At 58.7% G+C, this 15114-nt stretch overlaps 1 protein-coding gene across 5 annotated transcripts in view; it reads left to right on the plus strand.

Annotated features, from left to right (window-relative positions):
* Positions 1–14559, plus strand: part of EPS8L2 (EPS8 like 2) — a 21039-nt gene extending 6480 nt beyond the window's left edge. For 3 of the 5 annotated variants that reach the window (XM_032149303.2, XM_032149308.2, XM_032149307.2), the window contains 17 exons: positions 6984–7145; positions 7561–7710; positions 7793–7872; positions 8010–8152; positions 8231–8301; positions 8514–8640; positions 8801–8889; positions 8984–9058; positions 9294–9442; positions 9567–9699; positions 10190–10302; positions 11648–11753; positions 12630–12749; positions 12963–13035; positions 13168–13348; positions 13483–13615; positions 13753–14559. In XM_032149303.2, coding sequence (XP_032005194.1) covers positions 6984–7145; positions 7561–7710; positions 7793–7872; positions 8010–8152; positions 8231–8301; positions 8514–8640; positions 8801–8889; positions 8984–9058; positions 9294–9442; positions 9567–9699; positions 10190–10302; positions 11648–11753; positions 12630–12749; positions 12963–13035; positions 13168–13348; positions 13483–13615; positions 13753–13833 — 1986 coding nt within the window. In that variant the 3' untranslated portion in view covers positions 13834–14559. The remainder of the gene's footprint in view (positions 1–6983; positions 7146–7560; positions 7711–7792; positions 7873–8009; positions 8153–8230; positions 8302–8513; positions 8641–8800; positions 8890–8983; positions 9059–9293; positions 9443–9566; positions 9700–10189; positions 10303–11647; positions 11754–12629; positions 12750–12962; positions 13036–13167; positions 13349–13482; positions 13616–13752) is intronic. The other 2 variants (XM_032149304.2, XM_058437093.1) reach the window with 2 other exon arrangements.
* Positions 14560–15114: the final 555 nt, after the last annotated feature.

Consider the following 15114-nt stretch of genomic DNA (forward strand, 5'->3'; position numbering starts at 1 on the left):
GGTTGTGGTCTGAGCCTGGGTACGAGCTGGGGTCCTGGTTGTGGTCTGAGCCTGGGTACGAGCTGGGGTCCTGGTTGTGGTCTGAGCCTACAGGACTAGGAAAAGGAGGGAGGGTAAGCGAGCCTGGGGCTGGGTCCTCCTGCAGGGCCAGGCCTTTCTGCCACAAACAGCCCTGGCTGGGGGCCCACAGTGCACCCTGGTTCCCCCTTGCTGTCCTCCACACCTGCAGAGGTGAGACAGGTCACTATTCTTTGAGCCTCAGTTTCCTCATCTGTACAATGGGTCCAAAGAGCCATCAGAAGTCCCTGAGCTCTTGAATCGGGCTGTTTTGGGTGACCAGGGTCCTCCCAGCAGCCTGGGCAGCTAGACCCTGCATACAGCCAGGCTGGTGACTTCAGCCAGCTCACTGTCCAGGGGAAGGCACGGAGCGGTGGCCGAGTTCTCTTTAGTCCCCTCTTCCTGGGCAGCTCCACCACCTTTCTCAGGGACTCTGCCCTCTTGGGGAGGAGGCTGGAGCCTCTCAGCCTGGCTCCTGGACTTTGGCCCCAGCTGGCCTGGCCCGGCCCCCAGCCAGCAGGAGCCTTTCCAGTCTGCCCAGAGGCCAACAGAGTGAGGAGTGGAGGGTGGGTGGGGCTTTCCTGCCTCTCCCAGATGAGGACACTGAGGACCAGAGAGAGGGTGAGAGTCTGGTGGGAAGTCTCTCCAGCCAGGTGGAGGCCGGATCAGATCCGCCCTGACAGTGGAGGGGGGCACCTGAGCCCAGGTCCGTGGTTTGCTTTTTTCTAAATTATCACACAGTAAAAGCCATGTGTATGTGGGGGTGTGGTTCTGTTACCACCACAGTCAGACCCATCAGCCCCATCGCTCCAAACCTGTGAATCCCCGACCTTGGTGGCCACCCCCAACCTCTGGCAACACCTGCCTGCCTTCATCACCACAGTTTCTGTTTGTTTGTGTGTTTGAGACAGAGTCTCGCTCTGTCACCCAGGCTGGAGTGCAGTGGCGTGATCTTGGTTCACTGCAACCTCCGCCCCAAGGGTTCAAGCGATTCTCCTGCCTCAGCCTCCCCAGTACCTGGGATTACAGGCACGCACCACCACGCCCAGCTAATTTTTTATATCTTTAGCAGAGATAGGGTTTCACCATGTTGGCCAGGCTGGTCTCAAACTCCCGACCTCAAGTGATCCACCCACCTCAGCCTCCCAAAGTGGTGGGATTACAGGTGTGAGCCACCGCGCCTGGCCTAATTTTTGTATTTTTAGTAGAGATGGGGTTTCACCATGTTGGCCAGGCTGGTCCCCAACACCTGACCTCAGGTGATCCACCTGCCTCCCAAAGTGCTGGGATGATGGACTGAGTCACTGCGTCCGGCCTCCATCACTGTGGTTTGATAAGTGGAAATTAATTTTTATGATATCCATTCGTGTGTGTTTTTCTTTTATGGCTTAGGGTTTTTGGTATCCTAAGAAGTCATCCTTTGACCAAATTTCTGGAGATTTCTTCTGTGTTTTCTTTTACTTTTTGTAAATTAGGAATTCATTGTGCAAGCTCCTGTGTTTTCTTCTTCTTCTTTTTTTTTGAGATGGAGTTTTGCTGTGTCGCCCAGGCTGGAATGCAGTGGTTCGATCTTGGTTCACTGCAACCTCCACCTCCTGGGTTCAAGCAATTCTCCTGCCTCAGCCTCCTGAGTATCTGGGATTACAGGAGCCCACCACCATGCCCGGCTCATTTTTTGTATTTTCAGCAGAGACAGCGTTTCACCATGTTGGCAGGGCTGGTCTCGAACTCCTGATCTCAGGTGATCCACCAGCCTTAGCCTCCCAAAGTGCTGGGATTACAGGCGTGAGCCGCCGTGCCCGGCCACTTCCTGTGTTTTCTTTTGGATGCTTCACTGTGTAGGCTTTTGCGTTTAGGGCCAGGATCCATTTCATTTCATTTCATTTCATATTTCATTTCATTTCATTATTTCATTTCATTATTTTATTTTATTGATTTTATTTATTTTATTTTATTTTATTTTATTTTATTTTATTTTTGAGACAGAGTCTCAATGTACTGGACCACACTGATTGACTGTTTTGAATGTTGAACCAGCCTAATCATTTATTCCAAGTGTGTGATCCTTTTTCCTGTGTTGAGGGACTGATGTGGTAATATTGTTGTTAGGGATGTTTTGCGTTGACGTCCATTAGAGGTACTGGTCTGTAATTTTTTAACCTTCTCATAACTAACTTTGGGCTCTGTTGATTTGTCGCTGTTGATAGTCTGTGTAAAGTGCATTGACCTCCTCTTAATCTTCTACCTTCCACTTACCATGGGTTTTATTTGATTCACTTTTTCTTTTTTTTTTTTTGACATGGAGTCTCCCTCTGTCACCCAGGCTGGAGTGCAGTGGCACGATCTCAACTCACTGCAAGCTCCGCTTCCTGGGTTCATGCCATTCTCCTGCCTCAGCCTCCTGAGTAGCTGGAACTACAGGCGCCCGCCACCACACCCGGCTAATTTTTTGTATTTTTAGTAGAGATGGGGTTTCACCGTGTTAGCCAGGATGGTCTCGATCTCATGACCTCGTGATCCGCCTGCCTCGGCCTCCCAAAGTGCTGGGATTCCAGGCGTGAGCCACCGTGCCTGGTGTTGATTCACTTTTCCTACCTGCTTAAGGTGAAACCTTAGATTATTTATCTTTTTTTTTTTTTTTTTTTCTGAGATAGAGTCTCGCTCTGTCACCCAGGCTGGAGTGCACTGGTGCAATCTCAGCTCACTGCAACCTCTGCCTCCTGGGTTCAAGTGATTCTCCTGCCTCAGCCTCCCAAGTAGCTGAGGTTACAGGCGTGCACCACCATGCCTGGCTAATTTTTGTGTGGTGTTTTTTTTGTTTGTTTGTTTGTTTTTTTTTTGAGACAGAGTCTCGCTCTGTCACCCAGGCTGGAGTGCAGTGGCACCATCTCGGCTCACTGCAAGCTCTGCCTCCTGGGTTCATGCCATTCTCCCACCTCAGCCTCCTGAGTAGCTGGGACTACAGGCGCACGCCACCCCACCCGGCTAATTTTTTGTATTTTTAGTAGAGATAGGGTTTCACCGTGTTAGCCAGGATGGTCTCGATCTGACCTTGTGATCTGCCCGCCTCAGCCTCCCAAAGTGCTGGGATAATTTTTGTATTTTCAGTACAGACAAGAGTTTTGCCATGTTGGCCAGGCTGGTCTCAAACTCCTGATCTCAAGTGATCCGCCCTCCTTGGCCTCCCAAAGTGCTGGGATTACAGGCATGAGCCACCGTGCCCAGCCAGATTATTGATCTTAAGTCTTTCTTCTTTTCTAAGATATTCATGGAAAGCTCTATATTCCCCTCGCAGCACTGGTTTAGTTGTATTCCACAAATTGTGATATGTATGTTCAGAATGCTTTCTAGTTTTCTTGTGACTTCATCTTTGATGCATGGGTTATTCAGAAATATGTTGCTTTATTTCTAAACATTTGGGGATTTTCTGGTTTTCTTTTTATTGTGGATTTCTACCTTAATTCTGTTATGATCAGAAAACATATTTTGTACTGTTGCAGTCACTCACTCGAGATTTACTGAGACTTGTTCTGTGGCCCAGCAGCCTGGTTTTTCTTGTTTGGTTGTACTGTGTGTTTCAGGTTTTACTTTGCCTCTCGCAGAGAGATGAGCAGCCTCATAGTCCCTTGTATGTTTCCGCCTACTTATTTTATTTTTTTATTATTTTATTTTTTTTGAGACAGAGTCTGACTCTGTTGCCCAGGCTGGAATGCAATGGCACGATCTCGGCTCACTGCAATCTCTACCTTCCGGGTTCAAGCGATTCTCTTAACTCAGCCTCCTGAGTAGCTGGAGTTACAGGTGCCCGCCACCACGCTGGGCTAATTTTTTATTTTTAGTAGAGACAGGGTTTCACCGTATTGGTCAGGCTGGTCTCGAACTCCTGACCTTGTGATCCACCCGCCTTGGCCTCCCAAAGTGCTGGGATTACAGGCATGAGCCACCGTGCCTGGCCCTGTGCCCACTGTAACCTGTTGAACCTGCCCACTTCTTTAACCTGTTGATGGACATGTAGGCTGAGTCCAGTCTTTATTATTACAAATAGTTCTGCATTGAGCAACCTGGTACCGATGCCACATTTTGCACGTATGCAGATTACCTGTAGTAGAATTGGGAGGGGATGGTGTGTGCAGCTTTAGAGGTGCCACTGGCCTCTCCCCAGAGAGGCTGGGCAGGTGCTGGATGAGGGCACCCTTTCTCCACATCCTAACCCATAAGTATAACCCACAATGACTATTAGTATTGGGCAATAGAATAGGTAAAAAAAAATACAATTCCTGGCTGGGCAAGGTGGGTCATGCCTATAATCCCAGCACTTTGGGAGGCACAGGCAGGAGGATCGCTTCAGCCCAGGAGTTCAAGACCAGCCTGGGCAACATAGCAAGCCCTTGTATCTAGAAAAAATAAATAGGCCAGGCGCAGTGGCTCACGTCTGTAACCCCAGCACTTTGAGAGGCCAAGGCGGGCGGATCACGAGGTCAGGACATCGAGACCATCCTGGCTAATATGGTGAAACCCCGTCTCTACTAAAAATACAAAAAATTAGCCAGGCGTGGTGGCAGGCGCCTGTAGTCCCAGCTACTTGGGAGGCTGAGGCAGGAGAATGGCATGAACCCGGGAGGCAGAGCTTACAGTGAGCTGAGATTGTGCCACTGCACTCCAGCCTGGGCAGCAGAGTGAGACTCCATTTCAAACAAAAGAAAAAAAAAAAGTTAACCAAAAACCAAACAGAGGCTGGGTGCGGTCGCTCACGCCTGTAATCCCAGCACTTTGGGATGCTGAGGCGGGCAGATAACCTGAAGTCAGTAGTTTGAGACCATTCTGGCCAACATGGAGAAACTTTGTCTCTACTAAAAATACAAAAATTAGTCGGGCGTGGTGGTGGTTTGTGCCTATAATCCCAGCTACTCGGGAAGCTAAAGCAGGAGTATCACTTGAACCCGGGAGGCGGAGCTTGCAGTGAGCCAAGATCACGCCACCGCATTCCAGCCTGGGTGACAGAGCGAGACTGTCTCAAAAACAAAATAAAAACAAACAAAAAAAACCAGGCCGGGTGCGGTGGCTCACGCTTGTAATCCCAGCACTTTGGGAGGCCGAGGCGGGCGGATCACGAGGTCAGGAGATTGAGACCACGGTGAAATCCCACTTCTAATAAAAATTTAAAAAAAAAAAGGTTACCGGGGTCCAGCCTGGGTGACAGAGAGAGACTGTCTCTAAAAAAAAAAAAAAAAAAAAGCCCCGCCAAACCGACAAAACACTAAAATAAAAGAGGCTCAGAGTTTCAAATTGTAATTATTTTGTTCAATGGGTTTGCTTACAATTTTTTCTTTGAGTTTCTGAATAATTTTTTAATTTTTTTTTTTTTTTTTTTAGTTTGAGACAGGGTCTCTCTCTGTTGCCCGGGCTAAGTGCAGTGGCATGAACATGGTTCACTGCAGCTTTGACCTCCTGGGCTCAAGCAATCCTCCCACTTCAGCCTCCCAAGTAGCTGGGACGACAGGCGTGTACCACCACACCTGGCTAATTTTTTAATTTAATTTTTTTTTTTTTTTTGAGATGGAGTCTCACTCTGTCGCCCAGGCTGGAGTGCAGTGGCACGATCTTGGCTCACTGCAAGCTCCGCCTCCTGGATTCACGCCATTCTCCTGCCTCAGCCTCCCAAGTAGCTGGGCCTACAGGCGCCTGCCATCACGCCCAGCTAATTGTTTGTATTTTTAGTAGAGACGGGGTTTCACCTTATTAGCCAGGATGGTCTCGATGTCCTGACCTCGTGATCCGCCTGCCTCGGCCTCCCAAAGTGCTGGGATTACAGGCGTGAACCACCGCGCCTGACCTTTTTTTTTTTTTTGAGACAGAGTCTTGCTCTGTTGCCCAGCCTGGAGTGCAGTGGTGCAATCTTGGCTCACTGTAACCTCTGCCTCCTGGGTTCAAGTGATTCTCCCACCTCAGCTTCCCGAGTAGCTGGGATTACGGGCACCCGCCACAATGCCTGGCTAATTTTTTGTATTTTTAGTAGAGACAGGGTTTCACCATGTTGGCTAGGCTGGTCTCGAACTCCTGACCTCAGGTGATCCACCCGCCTCGGCCTCCCACAGTGCTGTGATGACAGATGTGAGCCACCGCACCCGGCCACACAAACTTTTATGTTTTGCGTTTTGTGGTTGTCTTTGACTGTCCCGTAGTTCAAGTTAGTGTTTATCCAGCTGTGCCAGCATTGTGCACCGAACGGCCAACCCTTCGTGGGAGGGTTTTACTTAGCGAACAGGGCAGCTTGGCTGGAGGAGGGGGCCTGGGCCAGGCCTGGAAAGAGGAGAAGTGAAGGGCACAGGGCAGGGGCCAGGCTGGCCGCAGATCCTCAGGGATGGGCACATCCCGCACACACTTGTCAAGGGTCCTCTGTGCACCAGGCTTTGCCCTGGACCTGGGGACACAGCTTAGCAAGTGGCAACCGGAACGGTGCCTTGGAGTAGCGAGCACGCTGGACACACAGCACGCCACGTGCAGCACAACGTTGGGTCTGATTCAGGGAATTAGGGCAGGTCAGGATGGGGTGACGGCTGGCATTGTAGCCAGGTGGCCACAGAGGGGACATCTGAGAAGGAAGAGAGCTGGGGAGGCTGGCGCAGCCAGTGCAGTGGGCGGGTGCTGAGCCTGCACCAGGAGGTGGGTGGGTGAGGACGGTGGCGCAGGGCCGGGCAGCAGCTGGAATTCTTTTGAGGATATTTTCAGGACACAAGCATGGCCCCTACAGATGCCTGCCAAGGCAGAATAGAGACTCCCCCCACCAAAGGCGGGGCCTGTCCCCGTTCTAGCCCCTTACCCAGGGTTGGCTGTGGCCCCTCAGCCCTTCAGGCTGTGGCCCCTGGGGACTGGGCTTTCAACACAAGGAGGGCTCTGCCCAGCAGTGACCGCCCGCTCACCCCCAGCACCTGGCCACATTCATCATGGACAAGAGTGAAGCCATCACGTCTGTGGACGACGCCATCCGGAAGCTGGTGCAGCTGAGCTCCAAGGAGAAGATCTGGACCCAGGAGATGCTGCTGCAGGTGAACGACCAGTCGCTGCGGCTGCTGGACATCGAGTCTCAGGTGGGGCCCAGCGCCGCGGGGGACAGGGAGCACAGTGGGTAAAGGCGGTGGCAGCCACCGGCTGCAGCCCAGATGTGCGGCCGGTCCTCTCTGCAGGGCCGGCCATGCCCCATCATTCTGGTCCCTGGAAGAGGATGGGACGAGGGTGGGCAGAGAGGGCCGCATAGAGCTGAGAGTCCAGGGAAGTTTGGAAGCCGGGGTCAGCCTTGCTGTACAGCTGCGGGGTTGTCCGGGGCCTAGTCCTTATCTTTGGGAGCCCATTCCCCAGCGGCGCCAGAGGGGCCTGTGCTCCAGGCGTGTCCACAGCTCCAGCTACTGCCTGCCAGTGCCTCGCGGGTGCCCATAGCTCCGGCCACTCCCTGCCAGAGTGCCCAGACCCCGGGTGCGAGTCGTGTCCGCGCGATGTGCCCCGCAGGAGGAGCTGGAAAACTTCCCGCTGCCCACCGTGCAGCGCAGCCAGACGGTCCTGAACCAGCTGCGCTACCCGTCTGTGCTGCTGCTCGTGTGCCAGGACTCCGAGCAGAGCAAGCCTGATGTCCACTTCTTCCACTGCGATGAGGTGGAGGTGAGGCGGTGCCGGGCGGGGCTGGGTGAGGCTCCGCGCGCCGCGCCCCGCCCTCCTGGCCGCCTGACGCCCGCTTTCCCAGGCAGAGCTGGTGCACGAGGACATCGAGAGCGCGTTGGCCGACTGCCGGCTGGGCAAGAAGATGCGGCCGCAGACCCTGAAGTAGGGCAGCCGGCGGAGCGGGGTCGCAGGGGGCGGGCGGGGAGCGGAGGAGCCGAGAGGGGAGGGGAGGAGCCGGGCAGCGAGGGAGAGTCAGGTGTGTTCCCGGCGGGGCTGAGCAGGACCCCCTCGCCCTCCAGGGGACACCAGGAGAAGATTCGGCAGCGGCAGTCCATCCTGCCCCCTCCCCAGGGCCCGGCGCCCATCCCCTTCCAGCACCGCGGCAGGGACTCCCCGCAGGCCAAGAATCGCGTGGGCCCGCAGGTGCCACTCAGCGAGCCAGGTAGGCCGAGGGGCTGGAGGGGGCTCCACGGGGCTCGTTGTAGGGGGCTCGGTGAGCAGCCGCCGTGTCCCCCATCAGGTTTCCGCCGTCGGGAGTCGCAGGAGGAGGAGCCGCGGGCCGTGCTGGCTCAGAAGATAGAGAAGGAGACGGTGGGTGCCCGGGCCTGGCAGGTGGGCCCTCCCTTCCCCACCCCCAGCAGTGGACACTGGTCCTTGCTGTCCCTCCGGCCAGTCCCCAGCCTGTGGCTGCCCCTCTGAAGGTGTGGGGCCCAGCTCCTCCCATCACCTGTGGGGCTGTCTCTGCAGCAGGGCAGGTCGGTGGGGAGTGTCTGAGGCTGACCCCTGACCCCCTCTGACCCCAGCAAATCCTCAACTGCACCCTGGATGACATCGAGTGGTTTGTGGACCGGCTGCAGAAGGCGGCCGAGGCTTTCAAGCAGCTGAACCAGCGGAAGAAGGGAAAGAAGAAGGGCAAAAAGGGGCCAGCAGGTGCAGGGGACGGGACGGGGACGGGGCCAGGGACATCCATGCGGGCTACTCATGGATGTGGGGGAAGGTCCAGCCCACACAGATGGGCTGCATGGGACAGAAGGCGCAGGGGCTGGGGAGACCAGGGCCAGCCCGGCTCACACGTTGCCTCCCATGCCAGAGGGCGTCCTCACACTGCGGGCACGGCCCCCCTCTGAGGGCGAGTTCATCGACTGCTTCCAGAAAATCAAGCTGGCGATTAACTTGCTGGTGAGTCTGGTGGCCCCAGCCCCGCCCCGCCATCTGTACTGAGGGGAGGGTGGAGGCCCCGCCCCGGCCCCTGCTCACTTGTTCCCACCCCCAGGCAAAGCTGCAGAAGCACATCCAGAACCCCAGCGCCGCGGAGCTTGTGCACTTCCTCTTCGGGCCTCTGGACCTGGTGCCTGGGGCCGGGCGGCAGGGGCGCGCAGGGTGGGGGCCCAGAGGCCTCTGGAGCATCTCCCCGGGGTCGGGGTTGGGGCAGCAGGTGCCCGCCTTGGGCAGCCCGGTTCATGCTGTGTGGCCACTCTCCCTGGGGTCCAAAGTCCCTTCCTGAGGGCCAGCCTGTGGAGCTACGGGGCTGCTGGGCCAGGGTCTGTGGGCCTTAGTCCCTTCTGTACCTCACTGTGCCCCAGATCGTCAACACCTGCGGTGGCCCAGACATCGCACGCTCTGTCTGCTGCCCACTGCTCTCCCGAGATGCCGTGGACTTCCTGCGCGGCCACCTGGTCCCTAAGGAGATGTCACTGTGGGAGTCACTGGGAGAGAGCTGGATGCGACCCCGGTAGGGCAGGGCGGAGCGGTGCCGGGGCTTCACGGGGGGGCCAGGGCTGCATGGGGGCCAGCAAGGGGTCCTGTGTGGGCCGGTTCTGGAGGGGCAGGGCTGACTTCCGTACCTCTCACCCCAGCTCCGAGTGGCCGCGGGAGCCCCAGGTGCCCCAGTACGTGCCTAAGTTCCACAGTGGCTGGGAGCCTCCCGTGGATGTGCTGCAGGAGGCCCCCTGGGAGGTGGAGGGGCTGGCGTCTGCCCCCATCGAGGAGGTGAGAGCACCAGCAGCCCCCATTCCCACCCCAGCCCCAACACTTCCCCTCACCAGAGCTCCCCTCCCCAGCCAGACACCCACCCCTCCCCAGAGCTCTCCTCCCCAGCCACTCACCCCACCACAGCCCCAACACCACCCCTCCCCAGAGCTCCCCTCCCCAGCCAGACACCTACCCCTCCCCAGAGCTCCCCTCCCCAGCCCCGACACCCACCCCTCCCCAGAGCTCCCCTCCCCGGCCCCGACACCCACCCCTCCCCAGAGCTCCCCTCCCGGGCCCACTTCCACTCACCGCCCCTTCAGCTGCAGCTCAGCTGCCCCCAGCCCCTGCCAGGAGAGGCAGCACATGCTGGTATCACCGGGCATCAGGCTCCATCACCCTCAGTGGTGCATCAGTCACAGGACATTAGCCCAGCCCCTGTCTTATGCCCCCTCGTCCTGGGACCCAGCCCCACCCCATGTCTAACTCAGGCCGCTCACCTTCCCCACAGGTGAGTCCAGTGAGCCGACAGTCCATACGAAACTCCCAGAAGCACAGCCCCACTTCAGAGCCCACCCCCCCAGGGGATGCTCTACCACCAGTCAGCTCCCTACATACTCACAGGTAAGCCTCCCTCAAAGTGAGGGAGCATGAAAGTGAAACCCTTCAGAACCTACAGTCTCTAAAAATATGGGTACGCTGCCACCAGGTGGTGGCAAGTGCATTATTCAAGTGGTTTAAAATACTTTTCCAGATTTGAAGCGGTTTTCATTTTAACTGCATGACATATAAAGGAAACATTTCAAAAGTCATGCACAAATTCTCCACCCTAATATATCAGCTCTTTCTGTGCATCCACATGTATGTTTTAGAACCAAGGTTAGAAACTTACTAAACCACTGAACTTGAGTGGTTTCACCAAACACTATCACCCTGTTGGGGCTGATTCAGGCCCAACCTCTGGTACAGCCAAAAGAGGAGACTGGGGTTCTGGGCTAGTGAAGCCTCTCCCCTCCCCCAACCGCCAGCCCCAACCGTTTCCAAAGAGGACAAAGAACAAGCCCATGGCACTAGGGGAGTCCCGTCTTTCCTTGCCTCCCCCTTCCCTTCTGTGCTCATTCCTGGTCCAGGATCTACATGAGAAGCCCCTGACCCTGCCACACCCCAGGATTCAATTTTGGGGGAAAGGGGGGCCAGAAATCCATCTTCTAAGCAAGCATGGCCTCCCCTTGCCCACAGTGTCAGCCTGGCTCCTGTGGTCCCTGGCCTAGGACCACACTTAAAAATATTTCCACCCTTTGACTTCAGCTCCTGGTCTGTCCACCCTGGCCCTGTCCTGACAGTCCATGGCCCCTTCATTTCCCTGAGCACCTGGACACGGGAGCTGCCCTGATGACCAGGGCCACACTGACCAGGACGGACGGCCTGGCCAGGTGATAGCCACAGGCCTGCTACATGCCAAAGCCAGGACCCCTCAGCCAGGGCCAGCCCCCACATGCTTTTGAGGTGCAGGTCCCACCCCACAGAGAGAAGCTTGAGACCCGTCCTCCACTGGACCATTTGGGCTGTGTTCAGTCCTCAGAGGGGTCATGGCTCTGAAGACATGCTGGCCCTCATTAGCCAGCTGGGGGGAGCTGTGACCCTGGCGTTTCCCAGGAACGCCCCTGGCTCTGGTTCCCCTGGGGTGCCGGACTGGAGACCCCTGAGGTGGCCTGGGATGGGCCAGCCTTGCTGTGCCACAGGCCCCTGCGCCACGCCCACCTCCTGCCTGCCCCGCCTTCACGCAGGGCCCCAAAGCTCTGGGGCTGTCACAGTTTCCATTCCGGGCTGACGCTGCTGGCAGCCTCTCTCCACGGTGACCTCCAGAGCAGAAAAGAGGCAGCCAGTTGTGCACCTGGGAAGCTGCTGCCCCCCCAGCCACTGCCCAGGTCCCACCAGCCTGGGCCTCAGCCCCTCCCGTTCCTCACAGGGGCTACCAGCCAACACCAGCCATGGCCAAGTACGTCAAGATCCTGTACGACTTCACAGCCCGAAATGCCAACGAGCTATCGGTGCTCAAGGATGAGGTCCTAGAGGTGAGGGGCTGGAGGAGGGGGTCCAAGAGGGGGAAACAGGGCAGGGCTTCAAGGGAGGGGCTACCAGGGGAGGTGGAGAGCGGTCTAGGGCCAGGCTGGGTGATGCCAGGACAGGGCACAGCTGCCGGCCCCTTTCTCCAGGATCCCCAGCCTGTTGGAGGGGCCTTCCCATCTTGGGGATCTCCAAAGGCATGCAGGGACCCCTGTGCCAGGCTGGGGGGAGCATCTGCACCACGTGGACCCAGCGGGGGCCTGTCATTCACACCCACCCAGGAGCCCCCACATCAGCACTGGCTGCATCTGCCAGCCGGAATCCAGGCCACCCACTGGGGGACAGAAAGTGGAGCAGGCTAGGGGGGGAGTGGGCCACATCCACAGCTTGGCTCGGCGGCTCACGCCTGTAACCGCAACACTGGGAGGCCAAGGCGACAGGATCCCTTTAGCCCACGAGCTCGAGACAAGCCTGGGCAACACCTCGAAACCCCATCTCTACAAAAAAATATAAAAATTAGCTGGATGTGATGGTGTGCCCCTATGGTCCCAGCTACTCCGGAGGCTGAGGTGGGGGGATCGCCTGAACCCAGGAGGTCGAGGCTGCAGTGGGCAGTGATTGCACCACTGCATTCCAGCCTGGGCAGCAGAGTGAGACCCTGTCTCACAGGAAAAAAAGAGGGTCTCCCAGACTCCTTGAGGCAGGGTGGGGGAGGAGCAGCCCAGCGAGGGATGGAGGGGTGGAAACGGGTGCGGAGAGGATGGAGCGAAGCGGGGCTCTGGCAGACCCTAGGGCGCTCCCCGACCTCTGTAAAGCGGCGCCAGCGGGTGGTCCCAGCCCCGCAGAGCCTTGGCGTGGGGAGGAGCTGACGGCACGCCCCGCAGGTGCTGGAGGACGGCCGGCAGTGGTGGAAGCTGCGCAGCCGCAGCGGCCAGGCAGGGTACGTGCCCTGCAACATCCTAGGCGAGGCGCGGCCCGAGGACGCCGGCGCCCCCTTCGAGCAGGTGAGCCCGCGGGGGTCGCTGGGGTCGCAGCCCCGCCTGCGCCTAGCCCCGCCCCAAGGCCAGCCCCGCGGCTGGAGAGGCTGGGGTAGGTGCAGGGCTCCCTGGGCAGAAGGGAAGGGCTGGTCCGCAGGCCGGGGCTGTAGGGGGGTCCCGGGCAGGTGCTGGGAGGCGGGGGCGGGGCGTGGGGAGCCTGATCGCCCCCCGCCCCCGCAGGCCGGTCAGAAGTACTGGGGCCCCGCCAGCCCGACCCACAAGCTGCCCCCAAGCTTCCCGGGGAACAAAGACGGTGAGAGCTGCTGCTTCGAGGCGGGAGTCCCGGGCCCAGGGCCACCTGGGGGAGGAAGTATGGGGGGGTCCCTGGGGCGGGGGCGGGGGCAGGGTCAAGGCAGCGGCGGGCTTGAGTCACGCGCCCCCTCAGAGCTCATGCAGCACATGGACGAGGTCAACGACGAGCTCATCCGGAAAATCAGCAACATCAGGGCGCAGCCACAGAGGCACTTTCGCGTGGAGCGCAGCCAGCCCGTGAGCCAGCCGCTCACCTACGAGTCGGGTCCCGACGAGGTCCGCGCCTGGCTGGAAGCCAAGGCCTTCAGCCCGCGGTGAGCGGAGACGGGGGATGAGCGGGGGCCCGGGCGAGGGGTGGGAGGCGCGGCCGAAGGTGCGCAGCGGTCGGGGTGGGGGCCAGGCAGCCTCGTCCACAGCGCGCCCCCGACGCCCACGCGCCCGCCCCCAGGATCGTGGAGAACCTGGGCATCCTGACCGGGCCGCAGCTCTTCTCCCTCAACAAGGAGGAGCTGAAGAAGGTGTGCGGCGAGGAGGGCGTCCGCGTGTACAGCCAGCTCACCGTGCAGAAGGCCTTCCTGGAGGTGAGCCCGCCTGCACTCCGGCGCCCCGCCCCTTCTGCCCCCTCCCCGCCGGTTCCTGGGGTCCCAGAGCAAGGGGGAGGCCGGCACCCGGACCCGTGGGACTCTCGGCTGAGGATGCCCCCATTTCTCCTCCCTAGAAGCAGCAAAGTGGGTCGGAGCTGGAAGAACTCATGAACAAGTTTCATTCCATGAATCAGAGGAGGGGGGAGGACAGCTAGGCCCCGCTGCCGTGGGCGGGGGCCTGCGGAGGGGAAGCCCACCTGCAATGCATGGAGTATTATTTTTATATGTGTATGTATTTTGTACCAAGGACATGGAGGGGGTGTGGTGCTGGCTAGGGGTTCCTGCCCCTGTCCGGAGGCACAAGGCCCATCCTTAGGCCCAGCAGTACCCAAGGCCCCAGCCCACACCAAGACCAATCTCAGCCAAACCTGCCGCCTGGTGGTGCCGGCCCCTTGTCCACCCTCCCCTGAGGCCACAGAACTCCCTGGGGCTGGGGCCTCTTTCTCTGGCCTCCCCTGTGCACCTGGGGGGTCCTGGCCCCTGTGATGCTCCCCCATCCCCACCCACTTCTACATCCATCCACCCCTCAGGGTGGGCTGGAGCTCCAGGCTGAGCCCCACACACACGCAGGGCTCTGCTCCCTGAGGGGGGCGTGGGAGGGGCTCCAGCAGGAGGCCGTGGCTGCCATTCCGGGGAAAGTGGGGGAATGACACACGCTTCACCTGCAAGGGCCGAGGATGCAGGGGACACCGTGCCGGCTTCAGACACTCCCAGCACCCACCCTCACAGGCCCAGGACTGGAGCTTTCTCCGGCCAAGTTTCAGGCCAATGATCCCCGCATGGTGTTGGGGGTGCTGGTGTGTCTTGGTGCCTGGACTTGAGTCTCACCCTACAGATAAGAGGTGGCTGAGGCACCAGGGCTAAGCAATTAAATCAGTTAAGTCTCCCAGGAGCCGTGTGTCTCAGTTCCCTGGGAGTGGGAGTGGGTCCTGGAGGCCCTGGAAACTGCACCTTTTCTAAGCACTGCGGGGCAGAGGACCGGTCATCCGCCAGGCTGCTCTGCCCCTGAGCCCAGAGGGGACCCTGCCCACTTCTCTTCCTGTGGCCCTCCCAGGCCCGGCAACCAGAAGGCCCAAAGCCTGTCACCCAAGTCCGGCTTTCCCTGGGCACAACCCTAGTGGGAGCGGTGGGGACAGAGCCAGCTCAGCCAGACGGTGGGCAGACCCTGGGAGGGCCATGAGTCAGAGGGCAAGGCCAAAACTGGATTTGGAGATTTTAGCCCAGGCTGACGGAGGCTCCCAAGAAGGGGGAGCAGGCCACACTCAGCGCCCTGCCTGGGAGGGGCACCTGACCGCCCATCTGGCGTCCACCTGAGCCGCACCCTTGGAGGGGCCTTTGGTGCCCTCTGCCGGCCGCTCCATGTGCTGCAGTGGGTGGCTGCCAGGGGTGCCCTCGCCCTGGATTGGTGGCAGGGGGCAACCCACAACCCATGTGTC

Source organism: Hylobates moloch, unplaced genomic scaffold (assembly GCF_009828535.3).
Source record: "Hylobates moloch isolate HMO894 unplaced genomic scaffold, HMol_V3 SCAFFOLD_4, whole genome shotgun sequence".
In the NCBI taxonomy this organism is placed as follows: Eukaryota; Metazoa; Chordata; class Mammalia; order Primates; family Hylobatidae; genus Hylobates; species Hylobates moloch.